Genomic DNA, 27769 nt, shown 5'->3' with positions numbered 1-27769 from the left:
TTATATTGAAATATATATATAATAAGTTTTTTTTAACACAGTTTATATAAATTCATAAATATTTGACAAAATCGTATATACCCACTTTAAAATAAGAAGATGCTTCCCTTCAACGAAAATTACCTTAAATACGGAAAGTTCGTCTGTAATTAACATTGCAGTCATTAATGGCTAGTCTGGGACAGCACTAAATGCAGATGCGTTAACCACTTTTTCCAGAACAAGGCCCAATTATAAATGTAATGACTCGAGATAGCCAAAATAATAAACACAAAATAAGTATGGTTCGGGTTAAGGATCTTTTTGGAGGCTAAGGAATACCATAAAATCTAACTAAAATAAATAGGCACATGTATTATTTTGTTCTATTCAAAATAGCATATTCACATTTTCAAATCACAATCATCTGCCTTCATTATATATACCAGAATTGAAATTTGATTGACTTCATCCTCTATTCGCTTTCTTGATCTTCGTTTGAGAGCAAGTTCTTTGAAATGCCAACACCATGTCCCTTCTAAAACTATTCCGCATCTTCTGTAATAATTGTTTGTCGGAAGTCACGTTTTCCGTTGGCATGACTTCTACAAAGCCCTGAAAATAGTTGAAATCGTTTTTCTTGTACATACCAATTGAAACATATATACATTCAATAACCAAGAGTCCAAAAAAATCACAACCTGGAGCCTGGGGACTACCAAATTTTTGTGTCGGGCTGCACAACAAATCACACAATCGTTAGAAATTGACACATCTTAACAGCGATATGATATTATGCGCATATGAAAATAAATAGGTAATAGGAAGTTGATTGCATAATTCAAGATAAAAAATTATGTTACATATCTTTGTGTATGTGTTAAATCTTCATTTGACATGGAAACATATGCTTGAAATAGTTTTATCCCACTTTTACAGCGAATTCGGTTGATTAAAGCCCCGTTGATTAAATGTCATTTATAATCAACGGCACGTGCTGCGTTGTTAAGCTACGTTGTAAATAAATGTAGTTCCTTGTATATAACAACTAAATATTATTGATGTTATAAAACTTTTAGATTTGCAATTCAATATGAATAAAATTGTAATTAATAACGCACGCTCTTTGTCAAAGAACGATATTCTGATTAAAAAAAATAAATTTGATCAGCAGTTATTTTTGGAACGCGGTGTAATAAACTGACATTGGTTACACTACAGTCATTATAAAAGTACGACAAACTGTAATGAAAATGCGAAATTATTCAGTTAAAGGGATCTTTTCACGCTTTGGTAAAATGACAAAATTGAAAAAAGTTGTTTCAGATTCGCAAATTTTCGTTTGAGTTATGATATTTGTGAGGAAACAGTAATACTGATCATTAACCATGGTCTAATATAGCCATTATATGCATATTTTGACGATTTTAAAACCTAAAAATTATAAAGCGTTGCAACGCGAAACGATTGAATAATTTGGAGAGTTCTGTTTTTATCGTTAAATTTTGTGAAACTACGAAGATTGCTTATATAAGGTATAAAATACGTAAAGTATGTGTATTTGGCGGAATAGCTCAGTAGGCTAAAGCGTTTTTACTTAAGGACTTTGGCAGGACTCCAGGGGTCACAGGTTCGAAACCTGATCCGGGCAATGTTCTTTTCCTTTTTTTAATTTTATTCTTGATTTTTTACTGGAGCTTTTACGATCCAATGTTTACATTTATCGATATAAAGCATTTAATGAATAAGTTAAAAAATGCCAAAATCTGTGAAAAGGCCCCTTTAAAGTAATTTTGTTTAAATAAAAAGGTTTACTGAATAAAAAGTGGGATAAATAGAATAATAGGTTAGTGTTGGTTATACATCAGGTTTACGAAAACGAAAACGAAAAAGCACTCGCCATGGCTCGTGCTTTTTGTTTACTAAGCCTCGCATGATAAACCTGATCTATAATCAACACTAACCTATTATTCTCTATTTAACTATTTAAAAAAAATCAGTTTGTAATAAAGCGACCATACTGTACTTATACTGGATATTAATACGGAAGTCTCGTTTGACATTTGTAATCATAATAAGTATTGTAGATAAATTATGAATTGAAAATCCATTTGTCGGGCATTAGTTTTCCGCTGCAGTCAATCGATATATATTAATAATAACAAATACATCACACATGTATTTGCGCGCGAATCAACATGGACAAGTGTTGACTCTACATATGTCAACCTTTTTCATCCATGCTTTCGGGCTTAATTGAGAAGAAGATGAAGAAGAAGGAGATGATGATGATGATGATGATGATGATGATTATGATGATGATGATGGTGGTGATGATGATGATGATGATGATGATGATGATGATGATGATGATGATGCTGCTGATGATGATGATGATGATGATGATGATGATGATTATCAGATGATGATAATGATGATGATGATGATGATGATGATGATGATGATGATGATGATGATGATGATGATGACAATTTTTTAGTTATTTGAAGTAAATTTTAGTTGCTACATATTGTCAAATTGAAATAAAGTTGCTGAGGGAAAAAAATGTTCTAAAGTCGGAAATATCCGTGAACAATGTGCATTCATTCTGCAATAAATGCCGCCCTAGTAGTGTAGTTTAATCGTTGTTTCTCTTATACATACAAACATAACATATATAAACAACTTCCGTATTATTGAAAAATTAACGAAAACATTCCGCACAAATCGTGTATTTAAAACTTAATCTTTACTTATTATACTTAAATGATGTTCATAAGAAAAATCTGTTTTAAACAGTCTTTGCGATTTTGTGACAAAACCACAGTATATATTATATATTATAGTTCAGTAATAATGCAACACATAATTGTTATTATAATCATATATTTTTTTTTTAAACAATTTTACTTTCTCAACGCAACTACTATCCAACTCGGAACGCCGTACAATAATGTAACATTTATAATTGATTAATATGATATTTAAGATTTAAAGTATTTCTTTGACGTTTTAGCTATATTATATTTTCATTAATCTGAAGTAATTTAAACGATTATTCTATATCCAATAAATTCATCCAATGGGCATTCTTCATAAGAACCACGTGACCGTCCAATATATTCCGGTATTGGATCCAAAGTCTGTATTTTTTCCATATTGGACAGTTGAGTACAAGTGCACTAAGCAATTGTTTTATAACGATAAAAGCCGTTACCGAGTAAAAGTATCCGAATGTACAATATTCGATTCACACAGGCGATATTTAGATTGTATTTCTTAAATAAATAAATTGGATAAATGTTAGAAATTAAAAACAAATGCAACAGCAAGTGATATTGTTATTATTTGAAATTGAAAAACAAATGCAACAGCAAAACAAAAACTCTATTTTATAAACCTCAATGACAGCTTTAATCCAATGCTTATAGCAACACAGTTCAATGATATGCCCTTCTATTTTCTGTTCTTCCATCCCTTTATCGAAATGTATTTAAATCCACACTTTCTTTCATAGCGTTTGTATCCCATGCTAACCATTCTGACCCAAAACACGATTTACGAATTCGTAATCCTGTCGGAGCGAGTTGTTTTATTCCTATCGAAGTTAACAATTATGCATTACAAACACACAATCCGTGTCCCTAAAATGCAGAAAGTCTTGCTTATACTAGTATGTTTCGTCAGAGAAATGACGTTACACGAGATACGTCATAAATTGCGTAATCAGGTGAATGAAAATAAAAATACGGAAAGCTGGTTTGGTAATATAATTTAAAGAAGAAACAAAAGAGCGTTAGAAATGGATATAGAATAAAAAGAGCCTAACGGCTCGTCCAATATGACTTAAACTGTGTGCTCGTCCAAATATATCTCCGTATTGTACAGTGAAACGTCTAATAACCTATAATTATTCTATATCCAACTAGAAATGGCGCGGCAGAGGCCGACGCGTATCCCCACGCCGAATGTTTGACCTAGGTGTGCCCCAGGGTTGGTAATGGGGCCATGCATAGCTGAGATTGACCGTATTGTCATAAGAGAAGTTCATCATCAATTAGAAGTGAATTGGTGTAGAAATGAAGAAGTTATAGTAAAAGGCAATTTTGGGTGGGTGTGACATATGTGGGCAGGGCGCCCCAGGGTTGGTAATTGTGCCATAGTTGAGATTGACCGTATTGTCATAAGAGAAGTTCAGTATCAATTTGAAGTGAATCGGTGTAGAAATGAAGAAATTATAGTAAAAGGCAATTTTGGGCGGGTGTGGTCTATGTGGGCGGGGCCCCAGGGTTGGTAATGGGGTCATGCATAGTTGAGATTGACCGTATTGTCATAAGAGAGGTTCAGTATCAATTTGAAGTGAATCGGTGTAGAAATGAAGAAATTATAGTAAAAGGCAATTTTGGGTGGGTGTGGTCTATGTGGGCGGGGCGCCCCAGGGTTGGTAATGGGGCCATGCATAGTTGAGATTGACTGTATTGTCATAAGAGAAGTTCAATATCAATTTGAAGTGAATCGGTGTAGAAATGAAGAAATTATAGTAAAGGCAATTTTGGGTGGGTGTGGTCTATGTGGGTGGGGCCCCAGGGTTGGTTATGGGGCCATGCATAGTTGAGATTGACCCTAATGTCATAAGAGAAGTTCAGTATCAATTTGAAGTGAATCCGTGTAGAAATGAAAAAATTATAGTAAAGGCAATTTTTTGGTGGGTGTGGCCTATGTGGGCGGGGCGCCCCAGGGTTGGGATTGGGGCCATGCATAGTTGAGATTGACCCTAATGTCATAACAAAAGTTCAGTATCAATTTGAAGTGAATCCGTGTAGAAATGAAAAAATTATAGTAAATGGAAATTTTTGGTGGGTGTGGCCTATGTGGGCGGGGCGCCCCAGGGTTGGGAATGGGGCCATGCATGGTTGAGATTGACCGTATTGTCATAAGAGAGGTCCAGTATCAATTTGAAGTGAATCGGTGTAGAAATAAAGAAGTAAATGTAAAATAACCTAAAAAAATGAGTGATAATTTCTGACGCGGCCCCACCCCAACCGCTATAACTTTTGACCCAGGGGTCAGATCAAAATTCCAAATAGTGCAGGGTCGCACATATCCTCATAGCTACCATGTGTGTAAGTTTCAAGGTTCTAGTGCTTTTAGTGTAGGAGGAGATAGTGGCCAGGACGGACGGACGGACGGACAGACGGACGGACGGCGGAGATAACCACAATATCCCCACCTTTTTTTCAAAAAGCGTGGGGATAATAAATTCATCCAATCGGCATTCTTCATATGTACCACGTGACCGTCCAATATATTCCGGTATTGGATCCAAAAAGTCTGTATTTTTTCCATATTGGACAGTTGAGTACAAGTGCACTAAGCAATTGTTTTATAACGATAAAAGCCGTTACCGAGAAAAAGTATCCGAATGTACTATAATCGATTCACACAGGCGATATTTTGCTTGTATGTCTCTTTTTAATACTTTCCTATTGAAAATATGAGAGGAAATAAAAAAACGAATCGAGAATGTGATATTTAATTATTTTTTATTGTTAGAAATAAAAAAAAAATGCAAAAGCAAGTGATATTGTTATTGCTATAAATTGAAAACAAATATGCAACAGCAAAACAAAATGACAACTTTAATCCAATGTTAGCCTAATAACATCTAAGTTACAATGATATGCATTTCCATTTTCTGTTCTTCCATTCATTTATCGAAATGCATTTTAAACCACAGTATTTGTTGATAGCGTTTGTACACATGCTCACCATTCTGACCCAAAGGCCAAAACACAATTTACGAATTCGTAATCCTGTCGGAGCGAGTTGTTTTATTCCTATCGAAGTTAACAATTATGCATGACAAACACACAATCCGAAATACGTTTTGCTTTTTGGATTCGTTCAATGCTATCAAAATGGTATAATTTGCTACTAGATTTATTAAACACTACCACCTCCATATTGTTGTCCATAAAATGCAGAGTCTTGCTTATACTAGTATGTTTCGTCAGAGAAATGACGTCACACGAGATACGTCATAAAATGCGTAATCAATGAATGAAAATAAAAATACGGAAAGCTGGTTTGGTAATGAGGATATAGAATAAAAAGTTTATTAGACGTTTAAACTGTACAACACGTGATATATTTGGACTCGCACACAGTTTGAAGTCATATTGGACTCGCCTTACGGCTCGTCCAATATGACTTCAAACTGTGTGCTCGTCCAAATATATCTCCGTATTGTACAGTGAAACGTCTAATAACCTATAATTATATGTAAAATAAAATATTAGATTATCTTCGTTTTATGTTCTTTAATCTATACCGATTTTGAAACGTATTCCATGTTATGTGTCTGCGCCACCCCGCAAATCCCCATTATTTCATCGGTCACTCGCTCTTCCGGTTCATCTGAAATAGGGACGCTAACTATGCAGGAGAAATAAATCGTCACCATATCATCACTGCAGCACTTTATATTTCGGTAGATATTTGGCCCGTTTTAAAAACATTTTTCAAGTATTTCGTAAGAATAAAACGGACCCGATATGCATTTTTTTTTTCTTGTAACATCTTTGTAACACAGGAATAAATACATGCAATTTAATGTCACGACTATATATTTTAAATACTCTATCACCTTTGATTTAAACAGTTAAAAAAAGATAAATTATTAATAAATGTTGTCTTAACGTTGAATCCATCATTACAGTAAATTGCATTAATACAGTGAAATTATTTACCTCAGTTTAAAGGAAGCCTTAAACTGTCCGTAATGTTTCTGATTTTGAATATAGCATTGATTTGTAAAGAGATGTAGGCTTTTGCGTTTCAAAAGAACGTGTTTATCTATTGCAAGATTAATTGGGATTATTCAAACAATGAAATGTCTCAGCCATTGTCCTAACGTTAAATTGCAATACATTTACAATAAGAAACACGTTTCTAGCATTTGCGAAAGATAGCGAGGATTCAACGCTCTTTTTGTAAGGCGCAGACATTAACTTTGTTTCCCATTTTACAAAGCAATGATTGCTAAACCTATAATTGGTAACCTGGTAAATCTGCCTATGAATTTCATCAGTGAGATCGAAAGAATATATAAGTATCGAAAGTGCTAGCGTACATTAATTGTTCTTATAGCATTAATTTATGCGGGCTATTTATATAATTAATTTCGCTCGTGTACGAACGGTACTGAGTAAAAGAATGGTGGCATCATTTCCATGACGGCGAGGACGGCCACGAGGATGTTGTTGATGGTATATGTACATATTATAATGCCGCGTAAAGTTTAATAGCCTTTTGTTTCGTAATATTCTGATCAGACAAAAATTGATATTGGTGATGGCGATGATGATATATTATTAGGCTGCGAAAAGTCACATAGTCTTTTGTTTCGTCATATTCTCATACAAAGTTGATACTTTTGATCTACACGTAAATTCCTTCATGTACAATCACAACCCTCACATTGCTTTACTATTCACAGTGTATTACAATTACAGTCTTCACACTGTGTTGCAATTACAGTCTTCACAGAGTGTTAGAATTATAGTCTTCACAGTGTATTACAATTACAGTCTTCACAGTGTGTTGCAATTACAGTCTTCACAGTGTGTTGCAATTACAGTCTTCACACCGTGCTGCAAATACATTATTCACATAGTGTTAGAATAACAGTCTTCACAGTGTGTTGCAATTACAGTCTTCACACTTTGTTGCAATTACATTATTCACAGAGTGTTAGAATTACAGTCTTTACAGTGTGTTACAATTACAGTCTTCACAGTGTGTTGCAATTACAGTCTTCATACTGTGTTGCAATTACAGTATTCACAGAGTGTTAGAATTACAGTCTTCACAGTGTTTTGCAATTACAGTCTTCATACTGTGTTGCAATTAAAGTATTCACAGAGTGTTAGAATTATAGTCTTCACAGTGTGTTACAATTACAGTCTTCACAGTGTGTTGCAATTACAGTCTTCACACTTTGTTGCAATTACAGTCTTCACAGAGTGTTAGAATTACAGTCTTCACAGTGTGTTGCAATTACAGTCTTCACACTTTGTTGCAATTACATTATTCACAGTGTGTTAGAATAACAGTCTTCACAGTGTGTTTGCAGCAGCGTGAGCAAAACTACGTTTATAAACACAGCCCAATACTCAATAGCGCTAGTCGAACAACATGTAAATGTTCATCGACTATGAATTATATTAATCTTTGCTCAATACGACTTTTTGGTAGGAAGTTTCAAGGCGTTGACCCGTTTTATTAATTGGTATTTGTTTTGTGCCTTTTTCTTTGTCTTAATGTATGCATATTGGTAAGACGATTTACGTAAGGGAAACATGAAAGCAATGATAAGAATGATTTTATGCTAATGCAACTGATGTTTCAGTTTGTTTATAGTTTATACCCACCGTTTGAAAATTCATCATCTATACATTCCCCTTCGTCATCCTTACTGGCAACGGAAGCTCGCTCTTGAATTTCAGAAGCATTGTCGTCGTTGATATTCTCCACTTCAGGATTGCTGCGCACGCTGGCACGCAAGGCGCTTTTTTTCGGATGCGAAGCGCGCGAAATTTGATGTTTACTAGAAAGATTTCCCATAGGTTCTATGATTTGTAATAATCTCATACGCCGTGGCTTAGAAACGACGTATACCCGGTACGTCACGTTATGACGGTATTGTGTTACGTTTTTGTGATCACGTGCTATGTAGCGTAAAATTGTCTGAACTAATGATCGAATACATGCGGAATTAGTTATGTTTTATGAGTTATTATTTGTCCATCATTATTTACATAAGTCTGAATGCACAATTGGCCGTTATTCGCATAGGGAATATTATTCAATTGCAGAGGTAATAATATACGTGAAAAACATAAGTATTTTGTCATGTATAAATAATACGTTTCTAACGTTCAGTAATTTAAAGTGAAATCAGTTTTTTTTACATTAACAACGAAGTCTGACAAATAAACCAATATCCCGTCCACCATGTACAAACACTGTTATTGTGTGCGATATTTGATTCGATAATGTGCAGCAATGTTTGTTCCAAGTTCTCAAGTGCATTTCGAAAGGCTAAGATGTTATTTTAATGACGGACGATTATGACATTGAAGTTTATCTTTTAAACAACATGTTAAAAGTTCACGTTCCTATTATGTATGTAATATCGCAAAAATGTTACCCATGCACGTGTAAAATGATAATTTATGACACCGCTCCTTCAAAACTATTGAAAATCAAGCACTTAACTCATGCAAATATTTAGATAAACTATTAAATACATACATTCAAAACGTGAGATTTACACTTCCCAAAGCTATAATAACATTAGCGCTTATATTTTAAATACGTCTTAAGTAGTGCATTGTTCAAATTTTCAATTAAAAAGCATGAATTCAATGCGTTACGGTATTGACTAAAGGCTTAATAATTTTTGTATTATATTAATGTGCGTCAGCACAACGGGAACAATGTTGGTAGTCTCATCGTTTTTATGCTTAAACGCTGAAAATTGTATAATTGAACATCGAAATAAATACTTGTTTGTAACGGCAAGACGTGCTTTTGACCACGAAGTTCAGAAAAGTAAACTTGCATACTGGGTCTCATTTCAAACTAATCTTGCATCTCAATGTGAAGAGAATCAGATGGAGTTTTGGAAATCCATTGGAAAAATTGGTGTTGCTCTGTCTAGAAATAAAGCTATCCCATTTAGAAGTTGTCTGTGAGAATGGCTCTATATCAGATAATATTGACACAGTTTTGCCAAAATGGAAAAAAAAGATTTTAGCAGTCTGTTTTGCAACAGAAACAATTCTCTCTTATACCAATCATGGTTAGGAAATAACAATGCTGGGAACATACTAAATTGTGAAAGTTTAAATGAAAATATAACTTTATCTGAAGTATGGAAGGCCCTTATAAAAGCAAAGCGTGGCAAAGCATGCGGTAATGACTCAATACCTGTAGATGTGTTAAAAATGATGTCTGTGTTTCTTTTTTACATATTCTTTTTAATGTTTGTTTTAACTCTGGCATAGTACCATCTGAGTGGGGTTAAAATAATTATAAGTCCCATTCCTAAGTCAAGTTCAACTGATTACGAGACCCCATGTCCTACAGAGGCATTGCATTATTCTGTTCCATGTATAAATTGTATAGCTCCATTTTAAATGACAGAATATCAAAATGGTCTCAGCCTCTTAGGATAATGATGTCATTGTTGATGAGCAAAATGGCTTTCGGAAAAATAGGAGTACAGTTGATCATTTATCGTCTCTAACTAAAATTATTGAGACAAGAAAGCGTTTAAGGCAGTCTACTTTCTGTGCCTTTATTGATTTTAAAAAGGCGTACGATCTCGTAGAAAGAGGCATTTTGTGGAATAAGTTGACTACAGTGATAGGTGTTAATGGTAAAATTGTCGTAGCTTTCAGATCGTTATATAATAATGTAACATCATGTGTACGAGTTAATGGCCTCTATACTGAAGAGTTTGAGGTTCAATGTTGCCTTCGACAGGGCTGTGGCCTGTCACCCTTACTTTTTAATCTGTTTATTAACGATCTAGCTGTTGCAATTAAAGCCATTGACAAAGGAATACCAATTAGTGATAATGAAAGAATTTAGATATTACTTTTTGCAGACGACATTGTTCTTATCTCTAATAATGAGCAGGATCTACAATTTATGTTAAATGTTTTAAATACATGGTGTTCCTTCAACTGTATTGTTGTGAATCCTGTTAAAAGCCAAATAGTGCAGTTTAGACCTAAGTGTAAAAATAGAACAACAATCTCATTTACATGTGGTGACTACAATCTGAAAGTTGTGAACACTTACATTTACCTTGGTCTCCTATTAGATGAACATTTAGATTATGGTGCCACTGCTAAATGTGTGGCACACAGTGCTGGTAGAGCACTTGGTCTTCTAATTGCTAAATGTAAATCGGCGGGCGGTTTGCCATATAAAGTATTTACCAAACTATATGATACTACTGTCTGGCCTATAATTTCATATGGTGCGCCATTTGGGGTACTAAATCATTTTCGTGTATTAATGCAGTAGAAAGTCAAGCCATTCGATTTTTCCTTGGTACAGGCCGATACACACCTATAAATGCTTTGTATGGCGTCACTGTCTGGCAACCACCACATGTTAAACAGTGGAAATCTATTGCACACCATTGGTATAGACTTGTAAATATGGACAGTGGTAAAATGAATAAAAAGTGTTTTTATTCTGTTTGGTTAAAAGTAGCAGAACTTGTAAGAATTGGCAATTTGATTGTAAAACTCAGTTTGTTACATCCATTGAATGACTGTAGTGACAGTAACCTGAGTGATTTCTGTGAACAAGGGTTGTCCCACACCATGCATAAATATGTTAGCATATGGAAAAATGATGTTAATGCTGAAGTCGGGCCATCTGGTAGGGGGATTAATAAACTTAGAACTTATAGACAGTTTAAAGAAACATTTGCTGTAGAAACGTACGTTACATCTACACTACCCTTACGACATAGATCTGCTCTTGCTAAGTTTAGATGTGGAATTGCTCAACTTAGATTAGAGACTGGAAGGTATGAGAATATTCCAGAAAATCTACGTATCTGTCCCTTATGTAAGCTAGATATTGAAAATGAATCCCATGTTTTGTTTCACTGTGATGCCTACAACTCTGTTAGGATTGACCTTATCTCTAAAGCTAATGAGATTAACAGACCTTTAACGCACTGTGTGAAAATGATAAACTAGTGTTTGTACTATCAAATGAAGACATGGTTAAAGTCAGCGCCAAGACCTGTCATATGATCTTAAATACACGAACACATCTTTTGTATAAATAGCATTTTAAGCTGTATCGTAACTTTTAGCAATACTACATGTAATGTTTTATCAGATTTTAGTGATGCTCACATGTAAATCTGTAAGCATTATCTTAACTTCTAGCAAGACTTATGTTTTATCAGATTTTAGTGATGCTCACATGTATATCTGTAAGACTTTTCTTAATTTTTAGCATGACTTATGTTGTGTCAGATTTGTGTGGTGCCCACATGTAAATCTGCCTGATGATGAGCTTCATAACAAATGTTATATGTATAATGTATGTATGTGTGTGTGTGTGTGTTTGTGTATGTGTGTGTGTGCGTGTGAGTATGTGTGTGTGGGTATGCTTAGATATGCAAGTTTATGTTTTAGTTGGAATTTTAATTTCCTATTGTGTTAAGTATTAATTGTTTATGTTTTAAGTAGAGATTTGTCTCTTATAACTCTGTATTGAGTGACAATACACTTGTAATATAATGAATGACTCGTATATGTATATAGCTGTAAAACTTGTGTATTGAAGAGACGTTAATAAACTAATAAACCTTCGATTCTGTCGGTGGAAATTTGGTGGTATTTTCGAGTACGTATATTGGTTAAACCAGTGCTTGGTGAATTTTTAGTAACATTAGTGTGCTTCCGCACTAACGATCTCACATATTCAATATGGTGCATTGAAAATAACGTTACTTTGTTTCTCAAATCAAATTTGCCATAATTTTAATGCATCGTGCTGCAAGTTACATTAAGTAGCCTGTTCGATAGTAAGGTATCAACATGTTAACTCATTTCTATTTTGAAATGGTACAGTATACAAATTAACAACAAACATGGCTTTTGCAACACATAACAAACTTCTTTCGGTCACCTTATATTTTCAGTATGACAGAAACTCATATGAACTATGTATTTGGCTATGACCGCTCGACGATAACAAACTATGAAACAACCCGACACTTGTATTTGTTGATTTATTGCACATCGAAGTGTTTTGGTCGCTTCAACTTGTGTTTATATTGGATTTCAAGTTGGCTTTTTTCTTGTTTCATTCCAAATTTTACTGTCTCTTTTATCTGGTTATTCTGAAAAGAGTTGATACCAAAAGACCCGTTAAACACGTAGTATATTACGCACAATCTTTGGGATACAGATGGAAATAAGTTAAACAGTTGATGGACACTGTGAGCGAGTTGTATAGGAAAATTGGATACACTAAAGTCAACAATTTATAGATACCCGTTTAAAATTCATTTTTTTAATGTTAAAATGGGGAGAGGTAGCAAGCCTTGTATTAAAAGTACATTTGTATGCATATTTGCCCACATACACTTACTATAGGCCTCTACAAAGCAAGGAAATTGCAACAAAATGGCTGGAAATTAGGGTTTTTTGTCATCAAAAAGAATTATAAAGTAACTGTTCATATAAGGTTTCCTTTTCTTCTCCAGATGGTATCCATGTTTTCCCAACTTGGTCATTAAAAACGCAAATTTCTCCACAAGAAATAGTTTTCTGGTTTCCCCTGCTGAGAGGCTATGCCAGACATTTGTAAGTTTGTATAAATCCTTTAATTATTGTAGTGGCTTGCTCCCCTAAATGCCTGAACATGGCCCATTTTGCCCGATCTTCTACTTCAGGGAGACACATTTCGCTAATTTAAAAAAAAAATTGTCAGGATTTTTTTTCTACATGTAGACCAATACCTTTGTTATCAATGTTAATACACAGTTGGACTTGGAAAATTTTATTTTTTCCAATTAACTTACCCTATGTTAGTTCATGGTAAAATACCGAAAACTGCTCCAATGGTTTAACACTGCTCACAAGGTATCGGGTTTCCTGGGGTGAAGAAGGTGCTTATTCTTTTTGTCGACCCTTTACTTTTTTCTATTTTTCTGTTGGGATGAGGATGTGGTGGGTCTTATTCAGTTGAACATAATCTTTGCTTCGTGTTATTATATTTTATTCGGCAAAATGAGTTGTATAAAACGAGAAAGACAAATTGGTCAGATATTTGGGAGATTTATGTCGTTGTGAGAATAACTTGTGTAGAGTAAAAAACGAGTTAACGCAAACAGGATCGCCTACCTCCCCTAATTTATTTGATTATGTTATTTCAAACGTCTTTTTCATAATTGTGTAGCCTGCGTGGCAAATGATTATTTAGGTTGACCTCCGAGCAACAAATAAGCTTAAAACATTTGAGTCGTGTTCTGAGAATACTGGGCATAATGCATGTGCGTAAAGTGTCGTCCCAGATTAGCCTGTGCAGTCCGCACAGGCTAATCAGGGACGACACTTTCCTCCGCTTTTATGACATTTTTCGTTTAAATAAAGTCTTTTCTTAGCAAAAATCCAATTAAGGCGGACTTTACGCACATGCATTAAGCCCAGTTTTCTCAGAACACGACTCTTTAGTGTCCCAAAAGGTATTAATCAGTTCAATTTATATGTTAATCAATAGAGGTATTTAATGCATCGATTTTCATTTTGAAATCGCTTTGATTTCGTAAACTACATCCTAGAAAGCTTCTAACAAGAGGCAGTTTTCCGATAAACATTAATTAATATGACAGGAAAATGTATTGGCATACTGGTTTGACGAACTCGTTTTGTAATAAGCATGATTGCAAATAACAGTACTGCCATAAGCTTGATAGCTTAATTACTTCAAGATAACAAATTAATACATCCGCGTGTCAATTTTTCAAATGTTTGTCATAATACAAAATTTATAGTTGACGAAAAACACGCGAAGGAATATGCAAACACATTACGAGTTGCCAAATATTTAGCCAGTTTAAGGCAGTCACAAACAAAACGGTATTTGAAAGAATTAAGTTTCTTCTTCCATGCAAATCTCACAAATCAAGACAGAGTCACTTCGATAGGGCATAAGTTGTTCATACTTATATGTGTCTTGTTCTGAAAAAACTGGCCTTAATTCATGTGCGTAAAGTGTTGTCCCAGATTAGCCTGCGCAGTCCGCACAGGCTAATCAGGGACGACACTTTCCGCTTTTATGGTATTTTTAGTTTGAAGGAAGTCCCTTCTTACCGAAAATCAAGTTAAAGCGGAAAGTGTCGTCCCTGAATAGCCTGTGCGGACTGCACAGGCTAATCTGGGACGACACTTTACGCACATGAATTAAGCCCAGTTTTATCAGAACAAGACACATATGAATAAGAGCCATGGACTTTGAATTTCACTTCGTGAGTAAAGATGTACACCAGTTAAAGAGGGAAAAACTGTTCTCCGAATGAACAAACGTGCGGCGTTTGCATCGAAGAAGCAGGCCAATTGTAAACAAGCAGGCCTAATATATTGATATTGTTTGGCTAAACACAACGTACCATTCAATTTCACGATTACCAAAGTCAGTATAACTGATGTTTAACAAACCAACATATGAAAACTCTTTTACATAACGACAGTAAAGAGTTCTTGGCGACGATTGTCATCATTTATAAATACGAAACAAGAGCTGTCACCATGGGATGACATATGCCCCCTATAAACGCTTTGATAGAAGTTATTAGCATTTTTCGAAACCTAAACGCAAAGTGTGACGGTCAGACAGGCGGACAGACGGACGGACGGACAGTGCGATCACTATATTCCCTCCTTCGGGTGCATTGAAAAATACATTTTGACTAAGCGAGCTGAACCACGGATAACAAAGCAAGTTAATACCTTAGTCGGTGATTGGGTCGTTGTACCCTTCCTTCATGAAAGATTGTAATCTCGAAATCAATAGACTCGGCGCAAAATTGCAATCGTTTTGCGTATCGCTTCAAAGATATAACATTGAGTGGCAATCTTCGAGTTAATTTAAAAACGTCGAGTACTTTTTTTATCGCATTCCTGTCAGCGCATTAGTTGACAAGTTGTCTTTTTTTTCTAATCAATGCATGGTCTGGTTGTAAAAAAGAATTAATTTAATTCTGTTCGAATGTGTATATTTGAGTGGAGCGATGATTGCGAAATAATGTTTTTGCTAATAAATATCGAGAATAAAGGCACACGTTCATATGTTTATGATGCAGATCATTACAGTCTGATATACACAAATGACCGTTAATGCATTGCAAAATGCGCATTAATGCAGTAAACATAGCAAAAACATGTGTATTTTGTGTTCTTGATGAATACAAATTCCATGCAGTAATTAATTGTATTGTTTTTTTTCTACTTTCATCACATGTATCGAAAAAATGTAAAATTCATGTAGACGCTCGTTGAACGGTTTTAGTAATAATAACCAATTGTTCGTTGTTTATGAGCCGGTTAACAACGATTTGAAGATTGCATGCATAGAAATGTGACCAAGTTTTGCCTAATGGTCCTTGTCGGCTAATGTACTATGTAAAAGTACCCTGGGTACTGCAAAAAAGCTTAAAGGCATCCGGTAATACTCCGGGGTACTTTTAGTATATTTTCCGTACTTTTGTTTGTCTTAAGAGTATCCGAAATACGTAACAGTAGTATCTAAGACGACCATGACCAATCGAGTCATAGTGGTTAAGTAGAAACATTAAAACGAATAACATTGCTCAAATAAGTGTTAGTGCAAGTTTCGTGCGTGTGTGTGCGCACAAAAAATGGCAATTTTATTCTGCTTTTTATTTGTGTGTAAAGTAATGTTTTGTTACCATTTGGGTCGTCAAATGTTTCAGTTAAATACACTTATAAAATATATATATATATTGCCCCCAGATAAATTCAAATGTTTGAATTTTATTGGTCAGAAAACATTCCCAATTCCTACAGGAGAATGCACGTGATCTGCAGTACCATACGAACGCTTAAGTACGTATACACTAAACATAATGACGGCGGACACTCAACATAAGTTTACAGCACGACATGGAAATTGTTCGATTTCGTCAATTTCAGACAAGATATTACAAATTTTTGGTCATGAGTTTATAACTTTACACTAATAAAATATTTCGGATTTTTTTTGTAGTTGCACAGCTGAAAGTCTATGCATCTGGGTAAAAACACACCAATCTTAATTAAGTGCCCTAGACCTAAACCCACAAGTGTGATTCAGGAGGTTATCATATTAAAACGAGTCACATGTACATGAAGAACTGAACTACTATTGATCGCAGTTAAGCATTTAAGGCGCTTTTAGTTCAATGGTGACTACACTAATTTGATCAAGTAGATTTAAATATCAATTATTCAGCACATTTTCAAATATGCAGTGCCGTAGCCAGACCCAACTTTAAGCCGAGGCAGTATCTAAGGTCCTTCTAGGGGGGTCCTCCCCGGATATTTTTTTTATCCCTAGAACGTCTCTGGTGCGTTTTAAAGGCCTTTTAAACAACATTTTATACCTAAATTATCGGAATCGTGGACGCTATATATTACCATTTGGTATCAATAAAGTTAACAAAAAAAATCTGCTACAAGTTCATTGTCAATTTTATATTCTGGTACCATAAACGGTGTTTGAAGTGACAATGATGTAACAAACTTAACTACAGAAAAATAGTCATATACTTCATTTGAAGTCAGATAGAAACAAAAAATTGAGACACAGCTCTCTCATACAAGCCATAGTATGTATATGGATAATAGAATGTGCTTTACATATTTATTATTGAAATACTAAAATAAAATAGATCTACCTTATAATATGAAGAAACAGATCTATCAAACATTTTAGCGAATAATGTTTCATGAACATGTTTTATTATTCTTCAACTTTTAAATACCAATCTTATTGAACGCTAATTCAACTCTCCTGTATCCAGTCGAATCCCACATTTTTAGAATTTGTTTTGATCAACTGGAATGTGTTTATGCACAAACATTAAAGCGATGCCATTAAGCCGTTACTCTTTCATAGTAGAACGTGTCCACGTTTTAAGCCTTAGCAATGCGCTAAAACTCCGCTCACATGTACAAGAACCAATAAAAAATATTAATTTTTAAGATAACATCAAATCAGCTTCCGCAAACTTGCTGTTGTAGTTCAGACAAGTTCACCGTGAAAAAATTCGTGGACGATTTGTTTTTCCATTTAGAGCTTGAAAGCACAATAGGGCTATTTAATGAAATATTTAAATGCATTAAATCAAAAGCGTTTTCAATCATAAACACATATAAAAAGGATCATGGATGGAATTTACTTAAACACGGACCTACTGGGATTCGAACCAACGCAGTGACAATATAATAGTGAGCAATAATTTCAAAGTCTGACGCCTTACCGATCTCGTCACAGGGGCATATTACTTATAATGAGGAGTACAAATATTTAACTGAAATCAGTAAAGTTTTTGGCCATTTTTTTCAATTTTCTTGTGTAGCATTTTGTTTTAGCACTGCGTCATCATTTTCCGTCAGTTTACAGTTTTATCATCAACTTCATTGACTATTAAAAGAAAAGACTTGAACTTCTTTATATCAAAAAAAGTTTAATACGCGGGATATCATAATTTGAAAATTCTTATCTAAACAAAGATTCTTACCACCTGAAACGGTCCCGGATTAAACTCGACGCCGGCCATACGCCGGCCATAAAGAGGAGAATTCCAATAAAGGCGAAAACGCCAACCACCCGAAGTGTGTCCAGGTCCAAAATAGACCCAGACCTGGCCGTAAAACACCCGATCCTCGCTCGGTACGTTCCGATGTCCACAATGATTGTAACATCGAAGTGTACAGTGCGACGCTTTGTTAAATATACGGATTTTCCTAATCATTTAATTTCATTTTGCTGAGACATTTGGCATCAATAGAAGTTATTAAAATGAATTAATTTTCTGCCTCAACATGAGCCAATTGTACTCAATGAAAATATTTGTTTGTGATCATAGTGCCTTAAATTCATTAAATTGACTCAATTTCTTACATAGAGTTTATTCTTTGACATAAATTTTCCTTTTTTTCCCATGTAATCTCAACATTGCTCTGCAAATTTTAGCCGAGGCAACTGCCTCGGTGTGCCTCAGCGTGGCTACGGCGCTGATATGTGCTTTTAAACTACGGGGTTTAAAGAGTTGTAACCATCTAACTATTATACAAAAAACCGATAATACCATGACAGATACAAAGTTTTAACTTAAAACAGTTAACAATGCATGTGATTAAAAATAAATGGTTACATTGAACACAATGCAGTCGTTAGCAGAAGGTCAAATATCGTACAACTAAGTATAGGTATTTAATTTAATTAACGGCAGGGATTTTAAAGTCTAAATACGTTAAAGGCAGATTTGACATTTTAATCGTGCTATAACATATATCTTTTAGAACGACTTAATAAGTTAGACATAACCCTTGAGTATATACAATAGTGCTATAAGTAATACGCTAAGAAATGATACACATATACTTTAATAGGCATATACGCAAGAACTTGATTAACACTTGTTACTAGTTATAGCGCCGCTGTCACAAAAGTCGGTGCGACACAGTGGCAACCTCCATACGTTTCCCCGATATTTCCGGCAAAAGGACGGGGACGTTTTGAATGGGTTCTCGTTTTGCCTGCTTTTTCTCTGTCTGTACCGAGACCTGTTTGAACTTTTCAGCACTTTGGTCGCTAGTTTGACCGTGACTATGTGAAGTGGACGTGTTATCACATAGCGTGATTGTCGACGGCGTCGAGAAACCTTTTGACGGCTTTTTATTGTTCTGCGTATTGATTTTCGTACCCGTGAGTGTATCTAACATTTCTTGCTTTGAGCTATCAACAGCAAATTTATTGCCACTCGTTCCATTGTCCATATCAGACCTGTAATTATTTCTAGGTACATATGCTTTCATAATATTATTGTTACTACCATTGTATGAAAATGGAAAATCGTGCGGATAATCGCCATGTATATGATTGCTCGTTTTAGCGAATCCTTTCGTCTTTTCCAGCGGTTTTAATTCTTTTTGCGCAACAGGTCTGACGCTGAAGATGTCGCTTGCTAAGGTCTCCGTTTTTGACGGCATTCGCGGTGTCACGTTTGACGCAGTGTTGTCCTTGAAATTGTGTCGCGTGTGCTCCCTGTATTTAGCACGACTATTATGTAATTTGGAGATTTCATTGTCATTTTTGCGTAACCACTTGGAATCCTTTTTAATTTCGTCATCAAGCGCGCTTATCCGTGACGAAAAATTTTCAATGAAAAGATCACTCAACGACTTCAGCAACTGGCCGCCCGACGGTATTGACGATTGAGGCATAGGCGTCGGGGGTTCGGAGTCTCTTTCGCGAATTGTGTTCAACTTCTTAAACTGGCTCAGCGCCCCATCCGAGTGCGTACTTCGAACTCGTGTCTCCTTTTTAACGACTGGTCTTACACAATAATCTAATCCAAAGTGAATTCCCGTGACACCGTCGTTATGCTGTTGTAACTCCATTTGCGCTGATTCTGGAATGTTATTGGTTACATATCCGGTGTTTGTTACATGACCAGTGTTGATTACTACATGTCCGATATTGTTTTCTGCCTTTTGTGAACTATTTTCTGGATTTGACTGCGCTGCCTGCTCTACTGAATTAACCATAATGGGTTTTACTATACCTGTATTACCAGTGGAAGATCTATTTGTGTCAGATCCACTAACTGGTTCAGAGTTTCCTTTCGAATTATTAAGTGCAGTTGTTTGATTTTCCTTTTCAACTTTACTCATTTCCTTCCGCAACTGCCTACGCAGTTCCCTTTGTAAACGTTTGCAATTCTGGTGCCATGCTGTGGAAACCTTTTCAGGATATTTCTTTCTGATTGTGTACCACTCTTTTCGGTCGTCATACATAAACTTCATAGTTCTATAGCTTCCGTTATCAGGAATATACCGATATGTTCCATGTTCTATATTGGATTTCCATGGCGGTATTGGGAAAGTTTCAATCTCTTCACCTATGCACTTTACACCCGTTTTGAGGTCCACCGATTGCTTATTATTACACCAATAATCGTCGCCGGGATTACTGTACATCCCATACTGTAAATCGGTGACTGCTCTATCAATTGTCCTCTTCTTTTTTACATTGGTGCCCGAACTGGAGGTTTTTACTAATACTAGTCCAAGGGACGTGGAAGATCTCCAGCCTATTACTGCTTCCGCCCAGTCTGCTAAAAATGGTTTTGTATTCTTTTTCTCTTCAACATATTTAGCAACTTCACTCAAATCAATCAAAGAATCTGTTGTATCCCTATTTTCTATATCATGGTCATTAACAGACATTTTCAGCTCACACCTTGACACAAAAATTAAAAACGTTCACACAAATTGAATTTCCATTATGTTTGGCCTCCAATCCATCAAAACTATGCCAACTCAAAGCGTTAAGTGTTGAATGCTTTAAATCCAATATAGACGTGTTCAGTCTGTCAACAGTGTATCTGTGAATGACATAGGATAATAGATCTATCAGAACATTATTAATAATAGATTTCAATAACGCAATACACTTATTGAATGTACACAGAAGGGTGTCGTTTAACTGCTATTATGTGCTACATTTACAATCCAATATCGCATTCTGTTCGATTTAGACATTTAACACATTAATCCATTGGTTTTAACACAGCCTATCTACTTGAATTATGCACATCGAACTTCGAAGCTCAAATGATATATACATCGCTATTATAATGTCGAAGTAGATCAGTTTATCCTTATTGACTGAAATGTTAAAAAAGACGTACTTTTGAACATCTCTATCCATACTTTTGTTCTTTGTAAATGAGTAATATATTCACATTCTCAATACGTCTTTACGACAGTAGCAACAACTTTTGACAGACGAAAACCCAAACAAACAGTCGCTTACATCAATAAGAAGTTTGATAAGTTATGAACATTATTTTGGTATTAATTTCGGTACGATTGAAATTGAATTGCAAGATCTGATTCAATTGAAGTATTATCTCAATAACTGAAGCCTTTTATGGAAAGCAAATAACAAAATACCCTAATATTTTCTTGTTGTTGCAACAAGCGATTATTTCTTAACATGCGCAGGAAAAGTGCGCAGAAAATTTCTAACCCGCTCAGAAAAAAATGTTCCGAAAGAAAACTCAGATTGCACCTAGTAGAAATTCTGTCTTTTGGTCGCACGAACAATGGCAGTACACGGGTTCATCATACCAACGATTAAGTCAGGTATACATGCAAATGAATTTACATCGTAAAGAGAGTGAGCGTTAAAAAAAACAACTAAGTTGAGCATTTTATAATGTATTAAAACTGGGAGGGGTAAGAGTAAATATTGTCCGGCAAGTATTATCTGAGGTTCGCTGAGGTAATGTCTCAATTTTGATTAGTTTTTTGTTTAAACCTTAAATTGCGATTATTGATATTGATAACGGTTGATCATTTCTTGTGTTCTTGTTTTTTTTTAAAATTAAATTGAACATCAAAACTAATAAATTCACAAAAATGAAACACATGATGTCCCGGAATCTTCTGCAAGATTCAGTAGGCTGTTAACATCACACTGAAATTACATTGGAATTCAATGTTAAATATAGCTTAAATATAAAACTATTGACATTTAGAAATGCAGAGATATCTAAAAAATTATAATAAAGATTTGTTCGAATCAGGCGACAAAAGTACATCAATAATGCACTCATAGGGGACAAAATACATCAATAATGCACTTGTCCTGTGTGACAAGTTCCTTACAATTTTAACTCATCCTTCAAACACATGCACTTGTCTTTTAAATATGTATGAAATAAACATTAAAAAGGGCTGATACTACTTTAATGCAGTTTCTGAAATGTCAATACACTACAGTTCCATCATATCGCGGAAAGAAGACTTCATAGCCTGCAACCCGGGTGAGTCGCGGTACTTAAGGAATATTCATTTGTGTCAAGAAACCATCTTCAAATATCAGATAAATAATTTATAAGACAAACATATCTGACTTAACTTCATTGGAAAATAGCCTTTTTATGACGAAAATCCTTCAATTTTAACTGCGGTATCAATAAAAACGACACAACTGTCCGCCATTGTTGTTTATTTTCCCTCACGGTTGACTCGCGGTAAATAGGTTAAACGACACTCATATTAAATTTAACATGAATAAACATAAAGATCGTACATACCATTCAAAGTAACAATCAATAACGTATATAAAAATTAGAACATATGGAATTTAAGACATCAAATAAAATAAATATCACAGTTATGTTCAAGCAGTGTCTAATTTTAATTCTCAATATTCAAATAACTGTTCATGTTCATTCATTCTTCTGCGCAATGGGGACACCTGAAGAAGCTATCTCGCCTCAAAAAATGTGCATCAGTGCAGAGACTCAGATGTACCCAATGTGCACACACTACATTTACCCCATTTCACAAAAACAACCGAAACATCCTTTCTCAATGCAGGTGGACTACTTTTCTTACACACACAGCATACGTCATCTGTGTCACTTTCAAGAGATGAGTATGACTCAAAATCAACGAAGTGTTTATAGAGCCTGACCTATCGAACTAATTTTTAAAAATCGGTGGTGTGTAACACCTTCACAAAGAGAATAACATTGATAGTGTCTGACCTAAGCAACCGCAAGCAGACGAACTTAAAAAGTGAAAAAGTTGAAAGGGAAATTTCATTTTCATATGGGTCTTTTTACATAATTTTGGTTTAAAATGATGTTTTAAATCGTTTTTGGGTAGTTACTTACCAAAAATGTATTTATACTGGCAGCAAAGGATGTTTTCTGTCAGATTTCAAAAGTAGGTCACGCAGGTTTGTTTACAAACACAATCCAGAGGGCGCTAATGAGATACCGCGAGTCAAAACGACCCGCGACTCAACCGGGTTTGAGTATACTCAACATAATGTCATTCTTCCTCAAGGAAAGCGTTGCAGGCTTTTTCTGCTCCATTTTGGGAAAACGCCACACTGGAATTTTGGGAATTTCGCGTCGTGAAAAAGCCCATTTTGGGAAAAAAATTATTCGCAAAATTGGCTCAATTGGGAAAAATTATTGCATATAAATAGTGTTTCTTATATTTCAAAGAAGCCATTAACTGGTAAATAACGACTATTTGGATAACTTATTTTTAAAATTTTACAAAATATTATGAACATGTGTGATAAGTGCAGGTTTTTTAATCTTAATTTGGTGAAAAGGCTTGGCCTTTTATGAGGTGAAAAAAATGGTGCGAAGCGCCGGATTTTGAGGAAAATAAGGAAAGTCTTAAATAATCATTAACATATTTTACAGTTTTTAAAACAAATTCAAGGCAACAGATAATTTAATTATGCAATACTTTCTATTTTCTACACCAGATCAGGTCAACTTATATATTTTAAGGGTAAAAAAAAAAAAAAAAAAAAAAATTTTTTTTTTTTTTTTTTCAATTGGGAATTTTTTTTTCAATTGGGAAAAAAACAACCAGATTTGCATTGGGAATGGGGCCGAATTTCGGACCCGTGGCATAGGGCGGAAAAAGCCTGCGTTGGCTTTAATATTTGATTGCTGAATAAAAACTGTAGGGCAGAAAATACATAGATTTTTACTTTTGGTTTAAAAAATGGTAGTGCATTACAAAAACTTTTGGAATCTTCTTCTATTATTTCAAAACAAGAAGTTTATGCTGTATATAACTACATGTTCTATATTATACAGCGCTACGGTCGTTGAGATAGGTCACTATTGATCTGTGACATGCACAATTATGGTTGGGATAGCATGTATTTTGATGCCGGAGTGCTGATGGGCTGATATGATTACCAAGAAGAATGTGATTGATATCTGACATGATGTCTTTGAAGTTGTGCAAGAGGGGTTAATGTTTGTTGCTGGACACAAGCATATATGTGATGTGCAATGAAGGCACATACATCTGGACCAAACTGGATTTAGTTATGAATTTCTGATTGAGTTCTCCTTTCGGAATCGATATATTTTAGATAAAGGAATTGAATTCAACGAAAAAGAGTCTTAAATGGTCAGAAATTGCATGTTTAAATATAAGATTTTTTTCATTTGTGTGTGTATTGACAAAATCTTCTTGCCATGAGTTCATCATTTGAGTTCATCATTTTTGCCATTGAGTTCATCATTAGATTTTTAACCAGGTTTTCCGAAGGAAAAAACTGGTTATTAGATTGGCGAATGCGGGCGGGCTGGCTGGCTGGCGGGCTGGCTGGCTGGCTGGCGGAATAAGCTTGTCCGGGCCATAACTATGTCGTTCATTGTCAGATTTTAAAATCATTTGGCACATTTGTTCACCATCATTGGACGGTGTGTCGCGCGAAATAATTACGTCGATATCTCCAAGGTCAAGGTCACACTTTGAGTTCAAAGGTCAAAAATGGCCATAAATGAGCTTGTCCGAGCCATAACTATGTCGTTCATCGTCAGATTTTAAAATCATTTGGCACATTTGTTCACCATCATTGGACGGTGTGTCGCGCGAAATAATTACGTCGATATCTCCAAGGTCAAGGTCACACTTTGAGTTCAAAGGTCAAAAATGGCCATAAATGAGCTTGTCCTGGCCATAACTATGTCATTCATTGTGAGATTTTAAAATCATTTGGCACATTTGTTCACCATCATGGGGCGGTGTGTCCCACGAAAGAATCACGTCAATATCTCCAATGTCAAGGTCGCCACGACTAAAAATAGATTTAAAAAAAAAAAACACTTACAAAGGGGGTTAATTTTTTTTGGTCATTTCAAAAGTTCAGTTTGAGTTTTCTCCCTTTATCAGATTTTTTTTTCACAATGAAAACCTGGTTTTCTGACAATTTTGTCCCTTGTTTTTCATTTGTGTGTGTAGTGACAAAATCTACTTTTCATTGAGTTCATCATTAAATATGAGATTTTTTTCATTTATGTGTATTGACAAAATCTTCTTGCCATTGAGTTCATTCTGCTATTGATATAACAGCATAAAATGAAAATAAAAGAAACTTTGTTTATTTCTATTTTATATCAGAATTATTTTAATAAATAAAAAAATATCCTTTATTTATCATACAAAACATAGAAATATTGAAATCATATTAAAACTGAATCTTAGAAGAAACTTCTTTTTAACTGAAAATGGAAAATACCATTGAAGTTGAAAGTGTCGTCCCTTATAGCCTGTGCAGATTGCTCAGGTGTATTTGGCGGGAAACATCGCCTTCGAGAACCACGAACCAATTAGTTATGATATGACATGCCGTAAATTATCACCACATGGAGACAACTTATGCAAGGATCCTGTTTCACTAAATTCACCTGTAGATCTATGGTCAAATATGGATGTGATATAGCTTGTCCAAACTGAAATGAAACTTCAAAAAGTGTGTAATTAATTTAACAAATTTTCACTTTTAGAAGGTAAATAACTGGAAAATATCTGCTTGGTAGAAAATTTTATGTGAAATTGCAAAAAGCATACTTGACCACAGGGTTGATACGCTGCTAAAAGTCATCCAGTATTGTTATTGTTGATGGTTTATGTATTCACTTCAAAATAAACTGTTACTCGTTAAGCGGTTAATACTTTACACATTATACTTTTTTCTAAATTAAGCTTCCAAAACACATCCTGGAGCTGGTGGCAGATGCAGAAGTAGCAAGTATGGTTGTGGCCCTAGATGAAAATAGTCTTGACCCAGACTGTGATAAGGAAAAGTTCTTCCAAGATTTGAAGGTATGATTGTCCTTGTGGGAGGTTGTTATAATATTTGTTCCATATCGAGCATTATACATAACACTTTGTATTCACCAAAATTTAATTTTGAATGGCGAAAGAAGAAGCTGTGTGCTCAGGTAAAGATCATAATTTGTTTTGAATATACATTTAAGCTATTGTGCTCCAGAGTATGTTATTTCCTCTGCAAAGTGAAGGAGAGTACTAAGATATTATTTTTACTTTTTATGAACGAAGGAAGAGTCAGAAAAAAAATATTTAAAAAGAAAAACTGAATTGCTACAGCTGGAAACATTTATTTCAGGTGATTTTGGGTCGTTTAATGAACTTTGAATCGCGAAGAGGCCAGGATGACGACAGTTCTGATGAGGAACAAAATAAATACGCAGTCAGCTTGCATAAGCACGGGGGTGTAGAGGTGAGGCTAATATGGTGCTTACTGCAATGTTTGCTGAGTAATCACATGGTGTCAATTACAACCGAATTTAAACACTGGTATGCAGCAGCTGTACAAAATGCACAAGTTTGTCATGAAAATACCATCAATATTTCTTTAAAATAGTGTGAAATTTTATGGTTGTGGTTTTAACAGGAACTGTGCCATGTGAATTGCGTGAGAAAATTGCTTCGAATTTGCATTTGCTAATATCTTAACACATTTCAGTTATATACTTATCTGTTTAGACATCGATAAATTCAAGCCAATTTTCATTCGTAATTATTCATAATAAATATTTTGCATATGTTTTCCAGGCATTTCATTAATTTATTTCTAAGGTAAGTTGACATCACCTGATTCTGTTGTTGAAGCTTTACTAGTGTAGATTATTATATAACAATGTTCTATCCAGGTGTGTATTGTGTCATGTAACAGCTTATAACATATCGTTTATTCTTATGAGTTTATTCTTATGATGGTAATTAATAAGGGGATATTTCAATAATATGTACATGCAATGTTAAGATGAAGTTTGAGAATTTAATAATACATTTTTGGGAGATATTTGCATAAACTAAGACCTGATTTAAGATTTATTTCAAGTAAGAACACAAATACGTTTACACCCAGAATGGGGTATAATTGGGACCAATAAAATGAAAAGTCATTTAGATAAAAGAATCGAAGGACCATATACTTAACAATGAGTTCAGGGTCAGCATATAGACACGAGATTAATAGTACCCACACATGGTCATCAAAACAGCACAGATGAAAGGGTCACCGGAAAGCCTTATTTGCAAAGGATACACAAGTTATGGCACTGATAATTATAAAGGGATTACTCTATACC

General features: G+C 34.8%; 3 protein-coding genes across 3 annotated transcripts in view; 1 reads left to right on the top strand and 2 right to left on the bottom strand.

Moving 5' to 3' along the window:
• Window positions 1–8636, bottom strand: part of LOC127845873 (inositol monophosphatase 1-like) — a 35212-nt gene extending 26576 nt beyond the window's left edge. Inside the window, exons 1-3 of the mRNA XM_052377047.1 lie at window positions 8412–8636; window positions 6311–6396; window positions 426–594 (exon numbers count right to left, since the gene is read on the bottom strand). Coding sequence (XP_052233007.1) covers window positions 426–451 — 26 coding nt within the window. The 5' untranslated portion in view covers window positions 452–594; window positions 6311–6396; window positions 8412–8636. The remainder of the gene's footprint in view (window positions 1–425; window positions 595–6310; window positions 6397–8411) is intronic.
• Window positions 8637–19069: 10433 nt separating this feature from the next.
• On the bottom strand, window positions 19070–21612 carry LOC127845616 (uncharacterized). The gene is made up of 2 exons (XM_052376631.1): window positions 21506–21612; window positions 19070–21199 (listed from the first exon to the last, which is right to left on the bottom strand). Exon 2 carries the CDS (start codon window positions 21039–21041, stop codon window positions 19254–19256), a length of 1788 nt encoding a protein of 595 aa, XP_052232591.1. The 5' UTR covers window positions 21042–21199; window positions 21506–21612; the 3' UTR covers window positions 19070–19253.
• A 212-nt stretch (window positions 21613–21824) lies between these two features.
• LOC127843796 (short transient receptor potential channel 4-associated protein-like) overlaps window positions 21825–27769 on the top strand; it is a 42256-nt gene continuing 36311 nt past the window's right edge. The window contains exons 1-3 of the mRNA XM_052373595.1: window positions 21825–21962; window positions 26358–26477; window positions 26782–26895. Coding sequence (XP_052229555.1) covers window positions 21861–21962; window positions 26358–26477; window positions 26782–26895 — 336 coding nt within the window. The 5' untranslated portion in view covers window positions 21825–21860. The remainder of the gene's footprint in view (window positions 21963–26357; window positions 26478–26781; window positions 26896–27769) is intronic.

Source organism: Dreissena polymorpha, chromosome 9 (genome assembly GCF_020536995.1).
Source record: "Dreissena polymorpha isolate Duluth1 chromosome 9, UMN_Dpol_1.0, whole genome shotgun sequence".
In the NCBI taxonomy this organism is placed as follows: Eukaryota; Metazoa; Mollusca; class Bivalvia; order Myida; family Dreissenidae; genus Dreissena; species Dreissena polymorpha.
Note: the sequence above shows the minus strand (reverse complement) of the source record. Positions and strands in the feature narration are given on the sequence as shown.